The 23,769-nt window shown below is 31.7% G+C and overlaps 1 protein-coding gene and 1 long non-coding RNA gene across 2 annotated transcripts; both read left to right on the top strand.

Annotated features, from left to right (window-relative positions):
* Positions 1-3,972: 3,972 nt before the first annotated feature.
* Positions 3,973-11,966, top strand: LOC134720864 (uncharacterized). The gene is made up of 4 exons (XR_010107806.1): positions 3,973-4,093; positions 7,778-7,861; positions 8,706-8,780; positions 11,275-11,966. It is a non-coding gene; the product is annotated as an uncharacterized LOC134720864 (long non-coding RNA).
* Positions 11,967-13,783: 1,817 nt separating this feature from the next.
* Positions 13,784-23,086, top strand: LOC134722358 (uncharacterized). The gene is made up of 6 exons (XM_063585973.1): positions 13,784-13,834; positions 14,090-14,192; positions 14,757-16,261; positions 16,481-17,717; positions 18,039-21,095; positions 21,192-23,086. The coding sequence occupies exons 1-6, from the start codon at positions 13,784-13,786 to the stop codon at positions 23,084-23,086; spliced, it is 7,848 nt and encodes a 2,615-aa protein (XP_063442043.1).
* Positions 23,087-23,769: the final 683 nt, after the last annotated feature.

The raw sequence follows: 23,769 nt of genomic DNA, 5'->3' as shown, positions 1-23,769 counted from the left end.
TTATATCGGACATTGGTGTATATAAAAAGAAGATGTGTTATGATTGACAATGGAACAACTCTTATTATTATATGTATTGGAATATAAAATAAATGTCTCCATCTTTAATTATTTAGTACATATTACATGTCCCATCGTACATTGCTGTTTCTCATGTAACAATAACGCCATGTAACCGTAGCCAGTGCCTTTGGGAACAAACATATGTCACTTGTTGTTTGCAAACTATAAATCATTATGTTTTATGTTGTTATTTTAGTCCATACTCAAACGAATTTGTTAACCATCAACAGGTAATGTACATTTTATTGTGATGTATATTTCTCCGCCTGATATGAGGCCTTTATAAAAGAGGGGAATTTTCCCCAATATCTTAATCAAATAGATAACCTTAACACATGAAACAACATTTGAAAATGTTGGTTTTTTTTTAGATTGGAGTATAAAGAAAATAATAGTATTGCTTTGACATATCAACGATATAAGGATTCGGCACAAAGCCTCGTATTTCCCTGTTTCTAATCTCATCCTTATATCAATGATTTGTCAATTCAATGCACTTTTATTGTCTATGTGTGAGACTCAAGTTGGGAAATCGTGTAATATCCATAGTATGTGCAAAACACATGATTTTACTAGCGTATTTTACTTGCATATAAATTGTAAGTATGGCAAACTTTACATGAGCATATCGCACATTTGTGTGTGTGCATGTTTTTCGCAGGCATGCCTTGGAATTTGACTATACAAAAGTCGTCATGTTAATCTTGTGGAAATCCATAGTATATCAGAAACATATAATTTTAATTGGCGTGTTTTGCTTGCATTTAAAATTGCGTGTATGGCGTATAATTGTAAGGCACAAACTTCATTTGCAACTAAAGCGTGTGTAAATTAGGATTGGTGTTGTAAACGTAGATCACCGAGCGTTCATAAGTTACTGACATTTCAAATCCACCTTTCTAACGTTAACAACTTTTCAATGCGCGAAGTTCGAAGACAGCTACATCTCTTCGTCCAAAACTTTCGCATTTAAACTACAGTTGCCTCAATCACATTCCAAAGTTCCTCATATTTCAATTGATATGACTCAGAGATGCAATAAATAGACTGTACACCCGGATAAGCGAAATGTCTACGTACATTTAATTTACCAACAGTATATTTGTCTTCTTCCAATGCCTGGTTACTTGTATATAAACTAATGTCATTTGGCATATCAAAGCCAGTAGGCATATCAAAGCCAGTACGTGTGGAAATATTGCCTACAAATCTGAGCAGTCTCAATATCACCAAATAAACGTTTTAATGCAGAATACAAAACAGATACATTATAAAGATCTCGTGGTAAAGACAAAACATATTCTAAAGCTTTACCCCTCAGTGAAGTAACCAAATAAAAAGCCATATCACTAGGTGCCTAATTAAAACGTTCACCTAAAATAGAAAATGTCATTCAGAAACCTTCAAAAAGTTCAGTACCGTCAAACTCTGGTAGGTCACATTAGCTCATGGTTATTATATATCAAAATGAAAGGCTGAAAACACATTTTTGTCGAGCCTTCGACTTTTGTCGAAAAAGCGAGACATAGCGATCCTACATTCCGTCGGCGTCGTCGTCGTCGTCGGCGGCGTCCACAAATAATCACTCTGTGGTTAAAGTTTTTGAAATTTTAATAACTTTCTCAAACTATACTGGATTTCTACCAAACTTGGACAGAAGCTTGTTTATGATCATTAGATAGTATCTAGAATTAAGTTTTGTAAAAATAAAATTCCATTTTTTCCGTATTTTACTTATAAATGGACTTAGTTTTTCTGTCGGAAAAAATTACATTCACTCTAGGGTTAAAGTTTTTCAAATTTAAATAACTTTCTTAAACTATACTGGATTTCTACCAAACTTGGACAGAAGCTTGTTTATGATCATTAGATAGTATCTAAAATTAAATTTTGTAAAAATAAAATTCCATTTTTTCCGTATTTTACTTATAAATGGACTTAGTTTTTCTGACGGGAAAGATTATATTCACTTTATGGTTAAAGTTTTTCAAATTTAAATAACTTTCTTAAACTATCCTGGGTTTGTACCAAACTTGGACAGAAGCTTGTTTATGATCATAAGATAGTATCCAGAAGTAAATCTTGAAAAAACATAAATCCATTTTTTCTGTATTTTACTTTTAAATGGACTTAGATTTTCTAACAGGAAACTACACATTCACACTGTAGTTAAAGTTTTTAAAATATTATAAACTTTCTTATTAAGTCTTTCCACTTTTCTGTGGAAAGACTTATTGTTTTTGTTCTGATTATTATTATTAAGTCTTTCCACTTTTCTGTGGAAAGACTTATTGTTTTTGTTCTGATTATTATTATTATTATTATTATTATTATTTTTTTTTTTTTTTCTTCCGCCAAATTTTGTTCTTGCGCAAAATGTTTGTTTCGCAATATGTCGCTTAGATATTTCTCATATGGTATCGTATAGTTTATGCGCTTTTAAATTTCACCCTGCTAAGGCAAACCATTTTCTATGTAAAAGTTATCTCCCTTTTCACTGTTTATCCTCTGTGTGCATCTTCTTCGTAACAAAACAAGATAGCGACAAAATTCTTTTTACAAATTGTTCGTTACATCCTCAGTAATTTTTGGCGTATTTGGATCGAAGCGATTCGATGAAATTTTATAGGAGTTATCTACCTTTACAAAATAAATTTGTCGGTATGTTTATTTAACTCATAAACAGTTAACCGTATAACCCTGGAATGATTTTATTTGAGTCCCCTAGGTACTAACTTAGAAAATGAGGTCAAGGTCAAAGGTCAAGGTCAAGTTCTCAATTGTGACTTTTGCTTGATTTTGCATTTTCTCCGACGTTTTGAAAGATACATATTACAGAACTAGTGCAAAATGTCAGCTTTGTTGTAATGAAGATATGCTACGTTTAGACTTATACAATTTAATGGCATCTTATAGGAGTTGTTGCCCCTGAAATGTCTTGATATGAGGTTATTTGATTATAACTTCAACTAAGTTCATTATAAAGGCATTTGACCTTGTACAAAAGGTTAGGTGACAAATGACCTTGAAAAATGACTACCGGAAGTGACCTTGAGAAAACCGGAAGTAGTCTTTTTTGCAATTTTTTCATCAAAAAGTACTTAGAATCCAAATATTTTGTCATAGAAATACATAAACTGATTATTGCTAAAAATATTTAGACAGAAAATTATCAAGTCAGCCTGTAAGTCACCTGTAAATGAACGTACCCAATATCTCACTTTAATATACAGGCAAAAGTATGTAGGAATCATATATATATACTATATATTTTGAATCAGTGTGAAAAAGCTATCAACTGAGACTGGGAGCAACATTTTTAAACTGAAAGTTGACAATAGACAATTGTCTCCATTATTTCAGGCAATAAAATATAAAAACCAGATTTAAACTTGTTACAAAAGAGATAAATATTCAAATTCAAATTCAAAAATTCAAATTCTGAATTTCCTTATTACATGGCCAGACATGGCCCTTTCTAACATTAAAAAAATAACACGATTATTCATATGCACTTTCATACGATCTTTAACACTCAAATCGCTCTGATTATATCAATTAGATACAGTACATTATAACATAGATGATACACAAAAGTCATTTGAGTGTAAATGATATTAAACTTCAGAAAGTGAATAAAGAGAGATAACTCAGATTGTAATTATTAATTTACAGATTGAGCACTATGTTGTTTTCTTTCTTCAAAGTAAAGCTTTAAAAATTCACACAATACAGATGAAAATGTATCGTCTTTGTCCATCATGGTCAATATACACAGGTGATAATCAGATTTGTATTTAGATTAGATATTTTATTTTTGAGAGCTGGGACTTACAAATATATTATATCCGGATTTAATATCCAGACAGCGTTTGTTTAAATTTTAGAAAAGTTCTTCCGATTTCCTTTGCATGATTTTTTTGGTTTATTTTGTTTGCTCGCATTCCAAGGTTTACATTTCGAAGTTAGTTTGTACAACTACATTATTGAAGAAACAGTTTTCTATCGACATTCGTATATCGTTCCTAAGGTAAGCACAACGAAGTATCTGTTAACTTGTTATAGGCACGTAACACACAGGCACTTGTTTCTGTCAATGTGCGGTTGTGATCCACACCCGTACGAACAATCATTTCGTAAGAGTGTGGATAGTAAGCATCACATTGACAAAAACAAGTGCCTATGTAATCAGGTAATAGTCAAGAATTGCTACTTGTCGTTGGTTAGAGGATTACGAAGGAAAATACATGGTCCAGACAGACGGATAATTTATTTTATTTAACAAAACTAAAATCTATAATCATGTTGATTTACTGTCATAAAGATGATATTTAAGAATTGATAAATCACTAGCTTAATTATTGATAAAAGGTTTTTAGAAAATGTGGCAGTTCGTACGATTCCAATTCAACCATTTGTCATTCAGACTAACCCTTACTTATACTGTAGCAAACCACTGTTTATCCGACCGGAAAAATAACAGACCACCGGGGCATCTCTTTGACAATTGTATTTTCCTCTTTTTAACAAGACGAAACAAGTCTACAGATTATGTTTGCTAACATCCTGTTGGAAACAAAAACAATGTTTAGACCTAGTATTTCATACATCCAGCCGTAATGGCGTTATCACATGTTAGTCACATGTTTCACGTATGACCGGAAATGGTTAGAACTTAAGGACAAAAACAATTTTAATAAATAACTGGACTTCTGTTTTGTGTGAAATGTAACGCATAACGACAACGTAATTTTCTTGCTTAATTATTACGAAGATCAAAACAAGAATGTAAATCATCTCGGATTTACCTGTTTGAACATCTCGCGAGAGTTCATATTTGCATATTGTTTTTAAGAATTCTATTACAACAAAGCAGATTACATCATTTAAAAATAGCGTTATGATATTGGACACAAAAATCAGGACACTGTTCTTACATCTGCTACATAAATACTTATAGTTCTCGGCATTTTCTTCTCACTATTCTTATTGGTCGATGTTCTTTGTTATTTGAAAGCAAATCCCTGTAACTAATATAAATATAAATATATTTGAGTATTTGTTTATAATTACCATGTCTACTAAATTTTTGTATTGAAAATTAAGTTAATTTGAATAACCAGTCCTTCAAAAAGTTCTGTAAAAGACATAATTATTCAAATAAAGTGATTTCAGATGTTCAACATGATCTCGATTAGTCTTATTACATTTTACCAGTTATATAAAGCACCATAAACACAGAACTTTAATTAAATTTTTTACGAAGTAAGTTTTGCTGTGTAATAAAATGATAAATAGTGCTTACTTAAACTTGCTTGTTTACCATGTTTATGTTCTGGACCATATGAGTATTTGGACCATACGCGTATGGTCATGACCATATGCGTATACTCATATGGTCCGACCATACGCGTATGGTCCGACCGTACACGATGGGTCGGACATATGAGTATGATACTCGTTTGGTTATTAACGGGCCGGACCATATGAATATTTGGACCATAGAGGTATTTGTTTTTCAATAATATGCATTAGAAAACTTTATAAAAAACAATGATTTGTACATGCTATTGCATTATTTACAATTCAAATAGCAATAAATAATTATGCCAAAGCTACTTTTCATCGCTAATGGTATTATTGCTTGTATGCGTAGGGTGACATTTATTTCCATACAGTAACATAGCTTTTCTTGGGTCCTTGGTCATTCTGATGTGTCTACGATGTTTTTAAAAAGCTCTAGATCTCCATTATCGTAACAAGACTGAAGAGCATCATATCACCAGTCAACTTAGAAAATTAAACTAGGGTCCTTGCCGGTTACGTCATTCATTTTTTGACAACAAAAACACGTATTAGTATAAAAAGTCTGAATATTGCACTGCTAAATAAATGCTTATTATATAAAGTTTCAAAAGTAAGCAAATTATTAGAGTCTTTATCATGTTGAATTTACGTCAGTTTATAGTACATGTAGTAAAACAATTGATTTCTTGTGTAACAGTATATTAAGATATTTTTGGAAGTTATCTTCTCAAGTCGACATTTTGCCATTCACTCGTAATAACACATCGATAAATGAAGAAAAAAAATGTTTTTACTGTAGTTTTGACTAGTGATGAAATTTACTGTGTGAAACTGCTTATTTTCATTTTGTTCATCTTGTTATTTTTAATTTTTGTATAGATCTATAATAAAATTACCTTTGATAGTGTCTTTTTAATGACGTGACAACTAGAAGTAAACCTGTTAATTACCCCGACCATATGAGTATATACCCATATGGTCATGACCATACACGTATGGTCCAAATACTCATATGGTCTGGAACATTTACATATCAAACATGTCAAAAACAAAATATTGTCGTTAATTCAACCTTAAATTGCTGTGTTTGCAAATCTGCAACTAGTCTTGTTTATTTTTACATGGTAATTTATGTATTGCATTAAGATATAGCATATAACTAGATTGATTTATGATGCCCAGTGTTTTGTATGTAAACAGTTTTAAATAAACAACCTAGATTTTGACATTTTTGTGCGAGATACACAGTATATGTTCCGGACCATATGAGTATTTGGACCATATGCGTATGGTCATGACCAAATGCGTATACTTATATGGTCTGACTGTATGTGTATGGTTGGACCATATGAGTATAATACTCGTTTTTAAATAAACTATGTTACTTTGCAGTGACTTCTTGTGTAGCAGTTCTTTAAGAAATTTTTTGATTTTTTTTTGAAGTCGACATATCGCCATTCAATTGTAATAACAAATTAGTAACGACCATCGGTAATGACCATTGGTATAAAATGTGTTTATTATAGTTTTGACAAGAAAGAAAAATTAACTCAGTGTGAAACTTTTAATTTTTATTTAAGCAAATTGTTTTATTATCATGATTATAATAAATAATAAAATTAACTGTATGATAGCGTCTTTTTAATGAACGGTCATACCATATGAAGAGTTTAGAAGTATTATAAGTAAACTGTATTAGAGTGTTAATTACCCTGACCATATGAGTATATAACCATATAGTCATGACCATATGCATATGGTCCAAATACTCATATGGTCATGATGGTCCGGAACATATATATCATGTATATATAGCAAATGCTTTTTCAAAGGCTATCCTATTAATTATTAATGAAAATATAAATATTTGGATGTATACATCATGTACATCTTAAAATCTTCTAATTTTTCAACCAGTACTAAATGTATTTGAATAAAAATAAACATTAAGGGTTCAAACATGTTCTGGGAGTGAAAGGACTCTGTACCTGTATTTATAAGCATGTTAAGGTATATATATATATATATATAGTTTTTATTATACAATCATTCGGAGACTTCATATGTATATATATACAACTCGTCTAAACATCAACCTAACAATTATTATTTATTTAGTCTCAAAGGTAGTAGTTTTACATTTTTTACTTATGAGACTAGATGAACAAATGTAAAAGTTACCTTCATCTAAAAAAGTTTACAAGAAAAACTACCCTCATCAAAAACAAAGGTCAACAATTGCAACATTAAGAAGTTTGCCTATCATTAGTTCCTTTTATCTCATGACAATATGATGTAGCTTCATCATGTTCATGACTATAATAGTACTAGTTTCAGTCAATATTTGTTGTATGATTATACTATTGATATTCCAGTGTAGATTCATTATCTTTTTTTTTATTTTCAGATAATTTATAGCATTTAACATTGTTTGGAGAATTAGCACTAGACTCCTCTTACAGTCACAGTTGGTTGCATCTGGTACATTTCAGTAAGGATTATTAAACATTTGAGACCAAAAATTTTAGAAAGCAAGCAGATATAAAGTTAATTTCAACAAACACGTTTAAGACCAAAAGTTTTGGAGGGTAACTTAAGTAGAGATCAAGCATATTTGAGAACATTTTCAGTAAGCAAACAAATAAATTTGCATCATCAAACACATTTGAGACCAAACATTTAGTTTTAAATCAGGAAAAAATATTCAATGAGCTAATACAATGTATATACATTTTAAGATCAAAAGTTTAGAAAGGGAACACATTTTAAAGTATTCTTCCTCAAACACATAGAAATCCTTGCCCACATTGACAAATGTGCTTTTTATTAGTATCTGTCTTACAGCTGATTCCATTGAGTTTGTAGCAAAAGGTAATATCTTTGGTTAGCTTGCTTGTTAGCTGAACCATAAAGTCATTATAGGGTCAGGTATACTATATACCCTCCTTTCAAAGTAGCATAGTCCAACAGACAGATTAAAATAAGTTTTCCGTCGCACTAGTCTAAGTTTAAAGTGCATGTAGGGTAGTTTACCTAACCTAACAATGACTTCACGGTTCAGCTAACAAGCAAGCTAACCAAAGATATTACCTTTGGCTACACACTCAGTGGAAATAGCTGTATTATCTTGGGTTAATTATAGATCAATTGACAATCCAAATATTCAGTGTAGCATTGTCCAATCTTTACTTTCAAATATATTACAATATGTCAAAGCTTTATGAATTTTCTTTCTAATTACAGTTACTGCTATTTTATATTGATACTGAAAATACCCGTATTAGGGATACAAATTTGTCAGTTCTATAATTTAAACTTTCTTTTTTGATTTTCAGATCACAAATAATTATACTGGAGAATTGAAGTGAAATCAGCTAAAGGTCGCAGTTGACTGCATAATTTATATCTGGGTAAGGATAATTCAGTCAGAATAAAACAGATTTGTGATAACAAAAAAATCCTGTTCTGCTTGCAATATGCACATGACGAACTCATTTGAGACCATCATGTTTTAAATAATGAAAACAGAAATAATGGTACCTTAATATAACTCATTCATGTCGTCAAACTCCAAAAGTTAACAAAAATCAGACAAATGTAAAGTTAGCTTGTTAGTCTTCATCAAACACATTTTAGAGGTATTCTTTTTAGCTCACCTGGCCCAAAGGGCCAAGTGAGCTTTTCTCATCACTTGGCGTCCGTTGTCGTCGTTAACTTTTACAAAAATCTTCTTCTCTGAAACTCCTCGGCCAAATAAAATAAAACTTGGCCACAATCATCATTAGGCTATCTAGTTTAAAAATTGTGTCAGGTGACATGGCCAACCAACCAAGATGGCTGCCATGGCTAAAAAAAAATGCAGTTTTTGGATTGTAACTCAAAAACCAAAGCATTTAGAACTAATCTGACATGGGATAAAATTGTTAATCAGGTCAAGATCTATTTACTCTGAAATTTGCAGATGAATTGGACAACTGGTTGTTGGGTTGCTGCTCCTGAATTGGAAAATTTGCTGTTTTTTGTTATTATCTTGAATATTATTATAAATCGAGATAAACTGTAAACAGCAAAAATGTTCAGCAAAGTAAGATCTACAAATAAGTCAACAGGACCAAAATGGTCAGTTGACCCCTTTAGGAGTTATTGCCCTTTATAGTCAATTTTTAACAATTTTCATTAATTCGGTAAATTTATGTAAATTTTTACCAAATATTTTTCTCTGTTACTATTGGGCAAGGTTCATTATAGATATAATTGTAAGAAGCAAGAACGTTCAGTAAAGTAAGAACTTCAAACACATCACCATCACCTACAATTTTGTCATGAATCCATTTGTGTCCTTTGTTTAATATGCACATAGAGCGAGGTGAGCGACACAGGCTCTTTAGAGCCTCTAGTACGTAAATCTTAGTTATTTTTTACAAAAATCTTCTCCTTTGAAACTACTGAGCCAAATAAAATCATACTTAGCCACAATCAAGACCCCCTAAGGAGTTATTGCCCTTTATAGTCAATTTTAAACAATTTTCATAAAATTTGAAAATTTTTACCAACATTTTCCACTGAAACTACTGGGCCAATCATTAAAGATAGGGATAATTGTATGCAGCAAGAATGTTCAGTAAAGTAAGATCTACAAACACATCACAATCACCAAAACACAATTTGGTCATGAATCCATCTGTGTCCTTTGTTGAATATTCACATAGACCAAGGTGAGCAACACAGGCTCTTTAGAGCATCTAGTTTATGAAGTTTTGACAGAAACTTGTTTAGGTTTATAAGAGACAATATCTGAATCAAAGTTTTCAAAATACTTTTTTCATTTCCTTGCATTTTACTGATCTAGGGATTTTCAACAAATTTTACAAAACTTTGACATAGGCTTTCCATGAACAACAAATAGCAGCTAAAGAACACATTCAAGTATTTTTTTGTTTTTATATATTGTATATATCATTATATTGAGTATTTTTTTCTTCTTTTTGGTATTTGACATTGCATATTTACGCTTGCAGCAGTCTTCTCAAGCCAGAGATAAAGGGTTCTTTCGCTATTTGTTTTAATGAGTCTTTTAATGATCTTTTTTTTATTTATATATTTCATGAATCTGTATGGTTTCAACAAATTTGCTTTATGGCAGAAGGTAGAAGGGAAATTTAAATACGGGAAAATTATCACTAACATATGTGACAACCATACAACCAAACTTGGTTTTGAGTATAACTTATGATCATCTCTTAAAATTGAGCTTGAAAACCCCACCCCATCAGTCTTCAAACATGGTTAAAATAGAAATTTATAAAACAAATGAAAGGCTCATTTTGACAAAACATTAGTTAATATAAAACTCATTAGATGTGGTATGATTACCATTAAGACAACTCTCCATAAGAGTCGATATGACACAAAAATTAACAACTGTAGGTGACTGTATGGTCTTCAAAAATCAACATAGCCTATACCACATAGTCAGCTATAAAAGCCACCAAAGGACAAATGTTAAACAACTCCAACAAAAAAAGACAAACACTCTGTTTTATGTACAAATAATGTACAAAAACAAATGTGTTACACAGCAACAAATAACAACCCCTGATTTACAGCCTCATATAAACTTGGCACAGGCACATACATAATATTGATAAATCAACATTTCTTAAAATTCAGTATTGATTTAACTAATTGTTTTCAACTAACTGAACAAGATTAAATAGGTATACCAGATATAAGAGTAATCATTTTTTGACATCTTTATAAAGCAAGGCAAACAAACATTCATTTTAGAGGGGTTTTTTTTATTAACAAACACACAGAAGATAAAACAATCCAAAAAAAATTAGATTGTCATGATTGATTTTGCTAATTTATTTGCTATATATTTTAATACTTTTTCATTCATAGGTCACAGTGAAGTCCTTGAATTAATTTTGGTTATCTTCCTGGATACATATACAGATTAGACTTGGTAGGAATCATTTGAAAATCAAGAAGAATATATTGTAGATGAATTAAATATTTTATTCTTAATAATATTATTTTGTTTGTGGTTGTAAATAAACATTGGAAGAAGCAAAGGCATACATGTATGAACGCTTGTCCCAGAGCAAATGGACTTTTGGGGAAATGATACATCTGTATGTGAGAAAAACTGTGTGTGTTTTGATTCCTTCTATTATGCAACTATTTGATAAAGAGCCATTTCAGTATTGAGACACAACATTGTTACATTGAAAAAAATGAACTCTTCAACTTTGTACTTTATTTGGCCTTTTTATCTTCTTTTTTTTTTTATCAAGGGTCACCGATGAAATAATTCTGGCACACACATATAATTTCAATCCTGGTATCTATGATGAGTTTATTATAAGATCTTCTGTGATGAGATAGATTAACTTCACCCCAAATCAAAAGTCAGGATTGACCTATTCAATATCTCAATATTATCTGGCTTTTAGTGAAAAGTATAGTTAACATGATTAATGAATGGTATTGTCATTATTATTTAAGCAGACTTACTGCTCCACACTTCTCTAGTGACAGTTGAATGTTAAAATTGTTTTGTCCATGCATTTGACAATGAGTGCTTTTTTTTTGACAACTTCATCGCTTAATCATTATTTTAATGCTCCTGCCTAAATGGAAGGGCATTAAGTTTTACCCTTGTCCATCCGTACGTCCCAAAGTTGGTTTCTTTTCTCTAACTCAAGTTTGCCTCAAATAAATGTTATGAAACTTATACACTGATGAGGATAAGCCTAGGTCTACATGACCATAACCGAAACTCCTTTTTTAATACAGACACAATAATTATACTACAAACATTCAATTGTAAATTTCTAGAAAAATATGGAAATAAATGCTGAAGAATGTATTCTATAACCGGAAATATTAATTTATCATACACTGAGTTTATCAGCTTTTAATTATTCTAAATGTATGCAAATAGAAAATTGAATTAAAAACAAAGGATTTTGATAAGATATACTGGATAGGTCCTGGATCTGATTGATTTTAAAATACACAATGCTAATTTTTACCGAACTGAGATCAAATTCAAATTTTGATGTTGTCACTTTAACCGTTCTAGAGTTGTGCCCTTTACAAATGGAAAAAATGCTGAATTTTATGTTTCTGTTCTCTAACTTCAGTTTTCCTAAACCAAATGTCATGAATGTTATGAAACTTAAACACAATGCTTTAAAAATATATACACAAAATACATATCAAGTTCAAATTTTTGTGGTGTCAATTAAATCATTCTAGAGTTATGTCCCTTTACAAATGGAAAAATTGCTCAATTGTTCCTTTCGGTTCTCTTACTTCAGTTTGCATAAATAAAAAGTTATGGAACTTTTACACCTTGCTTAAAAACACAAAATACAGATCAAGCTCGAATTTCGGTGGTGTCACTTAAACTATTCTAGAGTTTTGCTCCTTTACAAATGAAAAAAATGTCAAATTTTATTTCCCTTCTTACTTTAGTTTGTCTGAACCAAATGTGATGGGACTTATACACAATGCATATGATAACAAAACACTGATTAAATTAGAATTTTGGTGGTGTCATTTTCCTTGTTCTAGAGTAATGCCCCTTTACAAATAGAAATATTGCCGACATTTTGATTTCCGTTCCCTAATTTGAATTTGCCTCAACCAAACGTCACTAAACGTATACACTATGCTTATTACAACAAAACTCAGATCAAGTTTGAAGTACAAAGGACTAGGGCAATAAGGCCCAAAAAATACTACAAATTTTAAAGTAATCATACATACCCTTAAATCAATGAAAACTTGACTAAGGTACAATATATTAGAAAAACTTAACAAATTTGACATTGAACAATTTACCATGGCAACAAATCATGATTTAATTTGCGTATTTTGTCAAAATTTGTGATTTTTCTTATTTTTCATAAAATTATAAGTATATTTTGGTTTGAAAAAGTATGTGCGAACACAAGAAATAACTTTATATTTGGTAAGATGATGGCAACAGTTATAATAAAGCTTCTGTTAAATTATTTTGTTGTTTCTTGGCTGTGCAAGATGTTTCCACAACCAAAATTCAGTTATAAAACTGCATAAATTCTGAATTTTTCATCGTTTTTATGATAACAGTACATATTATGACAATAATTGTGACCGCATCAGACAAAAATCTTTTTTTCATTTATATTTCTTGACCCTATGCATTTCTAAACATTATATGACAATTTGAAAAATTTGTCAAGCATTTTATTTTCTTGGGCCAAAACCTTTGTGTAGTGTCACTTTTACCTTTCTTCAGGTATGTCCATTTGTAACTTTATAAGATATGCAATTGGGGGCATCATTTACGTGCCATGGATACAATCCACATTTTTATAAAGAAAAAAAATTGAATAATCTATAAATATCCTATACACAGATGCCTAATGATTGGAAATTTATCTGTGGCATATTTCTTGGTTATGACTGGGTAAAAAAGTACTGGTATAGGGTTTTTAATAATGTGATCTTTTCTTGGGTCATCGATTATAAGTCGTTTCTATTTTATATATATATAGAACCATTGCATTGAAGGTATTTGTTATCACAGGGCAATTTGTATTTTCTAAGCATACTATACAGTAGGCTGATTGTGGAACACAGTACAATCATGAATCTGTTTCTATTTTTTGAGAAACTAAAATGTAAGATATGGAATAATATAATACATATTTTCTTTTTTCAGATAATGCCTAAGAAAAGTAAAAAGGCAAGAAGTACCAAGTTGAAAGAAAATAAAGAAAGAATGAGAAAGAGGACACAGGAAAAAAATAATAATTTTAGAGATGGTCAGTGCAACAACCAATCAAATATTAAAGAACAGAGCAACATCTCTCAAAACTGTCATGATTTAGATCAGAGCGTCATCTCTCAAAACTGTCATGATTTAGATCAGAGCGTCATCTCTCAAAACTGTCATGATTTAGATCAGAGTGTCATCTCTCAAAACTGTCATGATTTAGATCAGAGCATCATCTTTCAAAACTGTCATGATTTAGATCAGAGCATCATCTCTCAAAACTGTCATGATTTAGATCAAAGCATCATCTCTCAAAACTGCCATGATTTAGATCAGAGCGTCATCTCTCAAAACTGTCATGATTTAGATCAGAGCGTCATCTCTCAAAACTGTAATGATTTAGATCAGAGCGTCATCTCTCAAAACTGTCATGATTTAGATCAGAGCATCATCTCTCAAAACTGTCATGATTTAGATGAAGACGAGAGCATTATCTCTATAGAATGTCAATATACTGTAGAAAAAGACGAGATTATATTAGAAAATGAAATAGAAAATATATTAGAAAATGAAATAGAAAATATATTAGAAAATGAAATAGAAAATATATTAGAAAATGAAATAGAAAGTATATTAGAGAATAGAATTGAACATTTATATGAGAATGAAAATGAAAAACTAGATCAGAGTCTCAGCTCTACAAACAAACAATATGTGAGAAATAAAGATGATGATAATCTATATCAAAATACAAGTGATATACAAAATCAGACTGAAAAACTAGACCAGAATCATGTTGAAAAACTTCATAAAAATAGCATTGAAAAACTGGATAAAAATCGGATTGGAAAACTGGATAAAAATCGGATTGGAAAACTGGATAAAAAGCTGTTTAAAAAACTGGATGAAAATCAGATAAAAAAACCGGATCAAAATCAGATTGAAAAAAGGGATGAAAATAGGATTATTAAAAAGAAGTATAAACATTTGATTGAACAACTAGATCTAAACCACAACTCACTTATTTGTCCATATACAGAAACAGATAGTGAAATAGTTCAATTTGAACAATATCAGAACAAAATAAAGAACAAACCTACATCCAAATCGCAATGTAACAAAAAAAAAACCACAGCTGTGGTTAAGAATTACGTAAAGGTTATTAGATCAGATATTAGAAATACAATTGTACAAGGTAGTTTTCACCAAGGAGATATAAGGTTTGGTTTAAACAGTGGTAAGCAATGTGTGGCAAACTGTTGTTCAGCTCTTGCTTTTAGTAAATTGAAAGATTTAACCTACTGGGATCAAAAATATTTAGATAAGGTTCTGATTTATGGAAATGATTTATATAGCCGTGTTAGTGGTAATAATCATCACTTATTAATATCCGACCTACCAACAATATTAGATATTTCAGGAAAATTGATGGAAATGACACTAAAAGAGTCAATATCAGCTGTAATAGATACATCTGAAACCATTGATTTTAGTGAATTTGGTAATTCTTTGCCATTAGACCAAGCTTTACAGGAATCACTTGTAGATTATGATGCTTGCTTTATATGTGCATATGATACTTCATTTTTAGCTTTGAAACATGGTCAAGACTTTTTTTTGTTTGATTCACATGCAAGAAACGAGTTTGGTTTAAAGCACAGTAATGGCAAAAGTTTACTTTTGAAATTGAGCAGCCTAGATCATCTGTATCAATACTGTTGCAACATGGTATTAGGACCCAGTCAAAATCAGTGGTTTGAAGTTACAGGAGTAAGCATCTCTATAGTTGGAGAACCTGTTATGTACAACAATGAAGTTCCTGAAAACCATGAACAAATGAACAACACTGACTATAACGATATTGAAAATCATGCACCAATTGACACCAGTGACTATGAGCTACCTGAAATTGTCGTCGTAAAAAACGAGAAAAGTCCAGAACTTCCAAAAAAAATAAATCCAATGTTTGACATCTGTAGCTCTGAAAGTAATGCAGATGTGCCTTTTATTGATGATATGAACAAGGATGAATCTGATGTCGAAATTGTGTCTGCAACTGACTTGTCTTATGATTTTAAACCAATAAACACTGTTGCAAAGAAAAGGCTTTGTCTCATTGTGAAGATACCAACAAAGCATATACACAAGACAATCACCAATAATATATTTGATATGGGCCCCCCTTCTGCTACAAAATCTACCACAGGTGATGGAAATTGTTTGTTTCGAGCTATTTCATATGCACTTTCAAATAGACAAGAGTTTTTTGGAAATATAAGAAAAGCTATAGTTGATCATTTGATAAGAAATGCAGAAATATTTAAATCTTTTTTACAGCCAAGATTTAAAACTGTCAAAGAGCACATACAGACTCTCCAGATGAACGAAAATAATGTATGGGGAACTGAGTTGGAGATTATAGCATGTGCAGACCTGCTTAAAACTGACATTTACACTTATTTCAATGATTCATGGATTAAATATTCTTCATCTCAATTATGTAGCAAAAACAAAATTAATGATCAGGCTATTTATCTTCAACATCTGACTGCCATCAATCATTACGAAGTTGTCACAGCTGTAACTCAAAAGTCAAGGTTTCAAAACAGAATGCTATCTAGTCTAGTTAGAAGGGAAAAGTATGAATTTGAAAGAAAATATGAGGTGCCAACTTCAAAAACAAATGATTCTGATAACTTTTGGAATGATGAATTGAAAGTCTTATCAAAAGCTGAAAAAGAAAGGATGAGATACAGGAAAGATGAGGAATTTAAGGCAAGAAAGACTTCCACACTGAAAAGAAAATATTGGGAAAATGAAGGAACACGTTTAAAAAAAATTAAGAAGTATGAAGAAGATCAGACATTTAGAGATAATTTAAAGCAAGCAGGTATTAAGAAATATCGAGAGGACAAGGAATACAGAGATGCGTTAATAGAATCTGGAACTCAGAAATATAAAACAGATGAGGATTACAGAGATTCCTTAATTCGAGCTGGAAAAGAAAAGTATCAGGAAGACAAAGATTACAGAGATAACTTAATACAATCTGGTATTCAAAAATATCAAGAAAATGACGAGTACAGAGAAAAATTGAAACGAGCTAGTATAAATAAATATGAAGAAGATGAAAAACACAAGAAACATGTCAAACAAGCAAGTGTACAAAAGTATAAGGAAGATGAAAATCACAAGAAACTAGTGAAACAAGCTAGTGTACAAAAGTATAAGGAAGATGAAAACCACAAAGAACATGTGAAACAAGCTAGTGTACAAAAGTATAAGGAAGATGAAAACCACAAAGAACATGTGAAATTAGCTAGTGTACAAAAGTATAAGGAAGATGAAAAGCATAAAGAACATGTGAAACAAGTAAGTGTACAAAAGTATAAGGAAGATGAAAAACATAAAGAACATGTGAAACAAGTAAGTGTACAAAAGTATAAGGAAGATGAGAAGCACAGAGAACATGTGAAACAAGTCAGTGTACAAAAGTATAAGGAAGACGAAAAGCACAAAGAACATGTTAAACAAGCAAGTATACAGAAGTATGCAGATGATGATTCACATAGATGTAAGGTTAAACAACAAACCAAAACACGTCGTGAAAATTTAAAACAGGAAAACAAACAAATAACTGAAGTTATCGGAAAATTTAAAGATGCAGTTCAGAAAGGTCCAGAATGTGTTTGTTCCTGTTGCTTGAGGCTGTTCTTTGAAAAACAGGTTCTAATCTGTAAAAAGGGATCCTATGATCAATCTATATATGATTCATGCACAACAGAGAAATATAAACACAAATGTTCAGATGACTGCAATACTCATTGTGCTTTTGAAGGAACATGCAGAACAAGTCTATGGATATGTTATACTTGTCATCGTAAAATGATAAAAGGTAAAACACCTGCAGAGTCGTTTTCAAATGGTTTAATGCTTGAAGATGTTCCTTTAGAATTAAAACAGCTAAATGCAATAGAGCAACAACTTATAGCCCTGAACATTCCATTCATGAAGATAATGGCTCTACCAAAAGGAGGACAAAAAGGGGTTCATGGACCTGTAGTTTGTGTGCCGTCTGATTTGACAAAAGTTACAACAATACTACCACGATCAGAAGATGAAAGTCTTTTACTTAAGGTTAAACTGAAGAGAAAGCTCAACTACAAAGGCTATGAAAAATATCAATTTGTAAGACCAAACCATTTGGAGCAAGCACTTGTGTATTTAAAGGATACAAACGTATGGTATAAAGATGTCGCTATCAATGACGAATGGATAAACCCTATTCCTGAGATAAATGATGATGAAGTAGTGAATGATGAAACTGAATCTGATTCTACTGAGTCGGTCAGGAATAATAAAATACAGAAAGATGCGTCAAACATGTCAAAGTCTTCAAAAGAAAGCAATGAAAGAGAAGAAGAAAGCGAACAGTATAGCTATATTGATGATAGGTTACGTGGTGTTCAGTTAGATACTTGTTTACAACCTGCTGACATAGGTCAAGAGGCTTTAGATTTATGCTTTGATCAAGTATTTAATTTAGCTCCAGCAGAAAATAACAATCCACTTAGTGTTCTAAAAGAACCAGGTATTGAAGCTAAAACCTTTCCTGTGCACTTTCCATCAGGTAAAAATACTTCGGATGAAGACCGTGATGAAAAACTAACAATTGGAAGATACTTTAATCTTCGATTAATGAGTGTTGAAAATAGATTTGCTAGAGATACCAACTACATATTTTTCAGTCAATATTTAACAGAGCTCAGTAGCGTGATTTCAAACGTTCAGATATCTCTTAGAAAACAATGTCCTTTTTCGAAAGAAGGAAAGAAAGTTACAAGAGAAATGCTTTGCAACAAGGAAACCTTAAAAGAATTATTTAAGAAAGATGAAGCTATAAAATATTTAAAACCCATTCGTGGAACTCCTCCCTATTGGCAAAGCTCACAAAAAGATATATTTGCAATGATAAGACAGTTAGGAGTTCCCACATTCTTCTGTTCTTTTTCTTCTGCAGACTTCAGATGGTCAGAAATTATAAACATAATTTTAAAACAGCAAGGTGACACGAGAAATAGTGAAAATATGACATGGGATGAAAAATGTAAAGTTCTGTGTAGCAATCCTGTTACAGCAGTAAGAATGTTTGATCATAGATTTCATATGTTTCTGAAGGATGTTATCATGTCAGAAGCTCAACCAATAGGGAAAGTAATCGACTATTTTTACCGAGTTGAATTTCAACAAAGAGGTTCTCCCCACACACATTGTTTGTTTTGGGTAGAAAATGCTCCAAAATTTGGCGAAGATGATATTGATGACATTATTACCTTTATTGACAAGTACATAACATGTGAGATACCAGATGAAAAGGAAGACAAAGAATTGCATGACATTGTTATGGCAGTACACCAACACAGTAAAAAACATTCAAAATCATGTAAGAAAAAGGGAACAGTATGTCGTTTTAATTTCCCAAGACCTCCCTCAACTAGAACATTTATCTCAGAACCAAGTGATCCAGATGAAGATTCAAAGGACGATGAAGAATTAGCAAAGGAAATATTGTCCGACTTATGGGAAGTTATAAAAAAGCATGAAGATGAAAACTTAGATGTTTCTGAAATTTTCAAGAAGATAGGACTTGCTCAAGAAAGCTTCGAAACATATTATCGTTTTATCACCAATCGCAATACAGTAGTTCTCAAACGTCAGCCAAATGAAATATACACCAATCAGTATAACCCACATCTTTTGAGGGCTTGGGATGCAAATATGGACATACAATATATTTTGGATGCATTTTCCTGTGTTGTATACATTATAAGTTATATAAGTAAAGCTGAGAGAGAGCTAGGATTACTCCTGCAACAGACTAAAAATGAAGCAGAAGAAGGAAATCTAAATGCTCAACAGACTATGAAAAAAGTTGGAACTTCATATTTACACCATAGAGAGATAAGCGCACAAGAAGCAGTGTTTAGAGTTACTGGATTGAGATTACGAGAGTGTTCAAGGAAAGTAGAATTTATACCTGTTGGTGAAAATCCATGTAGAATGAGCGTTCCTTTGAAAGACCTAGAGAAACAACAAAATTGTAAGTCTTCTAAAAGAAAAAGACATAATAGTGACAGTGAAGATGAAGATGAAGATGAAAATAGTACTTGGATGAACAACATTGTTGATAGATATAAAGGAAGACCACATATTGATATCTTTATCAAATTGTGTCTTGCAAGATTCACTTCTGAATACAGTGTTATTCTAGAATCACAATTACCACAGAAAATTAATAAAGACACAACCTTCAAACTTGATGGCTCACTTGGGTATATTAGAAAACGCACAAGAACTTCACCTGCAGTTATAAAATATCCTCGTTTCTCTCCGGAAAATTCCCCAGAAAAATATTATCAAAGCATTTTGCAACTGTATTTGCCATACAGATATGATGAACAGTTAAAACCACTCTTATTTCAAACATATGAGAATTTCTTCACATGTGGAAGAGTTAAGTTTCAAGGGGATAACACATTAAGTTCTGTGAAAGAAATTGTTATCAAAAACATGTCAGACTTTGTGAAAAATGGTCATGATTTAGAGGAAGCAGAAAAGCAATTTCATGAAAAAGATCCTAAAGAAGATGCTTGGTGTGAGTTATGCCCAGAAGCAGAAGTGAATAGAAGAGAATGTATAGATGAAGGCAAAGTATCTAGTGTGATTGAGGAGGATTTATCAATACCAGATTTGAATGAAAAGAGCTCATCATCTGTTGGAACTAATTTGCTGTCTGTTTCTCTCACAAAAAATGAAGTTATTCCAAGGCTAAGAAGTTTGAATGTGAAACAGAGAAGAATTCTCTATAAAGTAAGAGATTGGTGCATTCAAAAAGCAAACGGAAAAACACCAGAGCCTTTACATTTATTTATCACTGGAGGAGCTGGAACGGGTAAAAGTCACTTGATCAAATGTATTTAATATGAAGCAACTCGAATATTAGCACAAACAACAAATAATCCAGATGATCTCACAGTTCTATTAACAGCTCCAACTGGAACGGCTGCATTTAATATCCATGGATTGACAATTCATAGTGCTCTTGGAATTTTCAAATCACTCTCACCTGATCATGCAACTCTTAGTGAAGACAAAATTAATTCGCTCAGATCAAAGTTAGAACATTTGCAAATCTTGATAATTGATGAAATTTCAATGGTCAATAAGAAATTGTTGTTTTTCGTTCATGAGCGACTCAGACAGGTTAAAAAAAGACCAGACAATTGTTTATTTGGAGGTGTTTCAATAATTGCTGTTGGCGATTTTTATCAGTTACCACCTGTTCGAACAAAAAGGGTAGACAAATTGTATGTAGATGACCCTTCTAATCCCTCAAATCAGCTATGGAATGGCTTGTTTGAAATTGCCGAGTTGGATGAAATAATGCGTCAACGTGAGGATGGAATGTTTGCTGAACTACTAAATAGATTGCGTGTTAAGCAGAAAAATGAAAGTTTGTCATCATCTGATAAAAAAACATTACAACACTGCTTTGGTGATAGCCCCGATGAAGCCTTGCACATATATTCTACAAATGCAGAGGTTGACACCTTTAACAAGGAGATGATAATGAAGCAATGTACAGAATCAAAACTGATTGAGGCACAAGATTTCCAAAAAGACAAAACTTCGGGGAAATTGACTCTGAAAAAAGTACATTGTTTAAAGTCAGATGTCTGTCTCCCAATATCTATTCTTTTAGCTGAGGGAGCAAGAGTAATGCTAATCAAGAATGAGGACACAGCAGATGGTTTAGTAAATGGTGTAATGGGAACTGTTATATCTATCAAAGACTTCTCACCAAATTCCCTCCCAAGTATAATATATGTTCACTTTGACAATGAAAGAGTAGGAAGAAATGCAAAGGTACAAAAACTCATCAGTGGAAAACACTGTGTTGGATTGAAACCTTCAAGTGAAGACATTCCTTTAAGCAATTGTGTAAGAAAACAGTTTCCATTGAAGTTAGCCTGGGCTTGCACAATTCACAAAGTTCAAGGATTAACAGTTGAAGAATGTGTTGTTGATCTGAATAAATGTTTCACATATGGTCAGGCATATGTAGCCCTTAGCAGAGTTACATCAAAATCTGGTTTACACATTGAAAGCATAGAAGCTGAAAAAATTGACAAGAAAATCTTCTGCGATCCTGATATTGTAAAGGGTGTTTCAGAAATGACAAGATTTTTGCCTGAAATGGAGAATACAGCAGAGGAACATACACAATCTTTCCAGATAATGTATCACAATATTCAAGGTTTACAGACTCATGCAGAAGATATTAAACAAAATCCAGACTTTAGAAGTGCGGATTACATTTGTCTTACTGAAACCTGGGCTAATCAAGAATTCACTTGCTTTGAAATGGTTGGATATGATGGTTTTCATTTGCCCAGATCTCTAGCTTTTCAAGAAGATGATTCTTATTATTCTTCTTTAAAGGAAATGCAGCATGGTGGTGTGTGTGTTTTTCACAAGCTTTCTTCAGAAACAGAATTGTGCAACTTGACATCAAACTTAGAATGTATAGTTTTCAAGATTCCAAGTAGAAATGTTTTTGTTGCTACTGTTTACAGAACCCAGAGGTATAATCTAGGAAAATTTATGGAGAACATGGAAACATTAATCTGTAAATTGGAAGACTTATCAGAAAGAGTTGTTGTAATTGGCGATTTCAATCAAGATATTTTGAAAGGTGGCTGTACAGTATTAAGTTTCATGTTATCAAAAGGTTTCAGACAACTTGTTAGTAGTCCAACAACAGAAGGTGGAACTCTTATTGATCATGTGTATGTAAAAGGATGTCATGATACACAGGTTACAATTATTCCAACATATTACAGCTATCATGAGGCACTGAAAATAGTTGTTCCATATGACTAATGAGGGTACAAAGAAACAACATGTAGAACCAAAAAAACAACAACAATATCTTCAGTATTAAACGAATGTCAGCTTTAATTTTGATTTTAAGAATGACATAACTTAAAAAAATTATGCCTCCTGAAGTCCAACCCTTCGTCCCCGTCGTAGGAGGCGGATGTCAGCACTGAAACATGACTTAGTGCTGACAACAAACAGGGCTCTGGCAACATATACTGTATATGACCATTGTAGTTATTTAGGTGTTTGGTCATCCTGAATATGCATGAAACATTTGCCACTGGATGTAAAGCAAAAAAAGATCCAATCAATTAATCAAGATAAATTACTAGAATAGAAAATTTCATAAAGTTTTTTACACATATGTGAATGTTTATTTCATAATGTTATGTTGTATTCTTACAGTGACCATTAATGACTTACATTTGAAAATTAGTTTACCAAAAATATGCAGTAGAATCAACATACAACTTAGACATTGTCCATGAATTCTTTATAATTAACTGATCATCAATTTATATTTTACAGAATGAAAATTAACATTCTACAGAAATTTCAATTGTTTTAGCTCTTGTGCATTGTTTAATATATAAAATTACAACTGCCATGAGGTGAAATAGTTGATAAACACTAATCATCAAAGAAGGATGGTGTGACTTTTAGCATGGTTGTTGAATCCATGG

The sequence above is a fragment of the Mytilus trossulus genome, chromosome 6, assembly GCF_036588685.1.
Source record: "Mytilus trossulus isolate FHL-02 chromosome 6, PNRI_Mtr1.1.1.hap1, whole genome shotgun sequence".
Taxonomy (NCBI): domain Eukaryota; kingdom Metazoa; phylum Mollusca; class Bivalvia; order Mytilida; family Mytilidae; genus Mytilus; species Mytilus trossulus.
The sequence above is the reverse complement of the archived record's forward strand: the minus strand, read 5'-3'. Positions and strand labels throughout refer to the sequence as shown.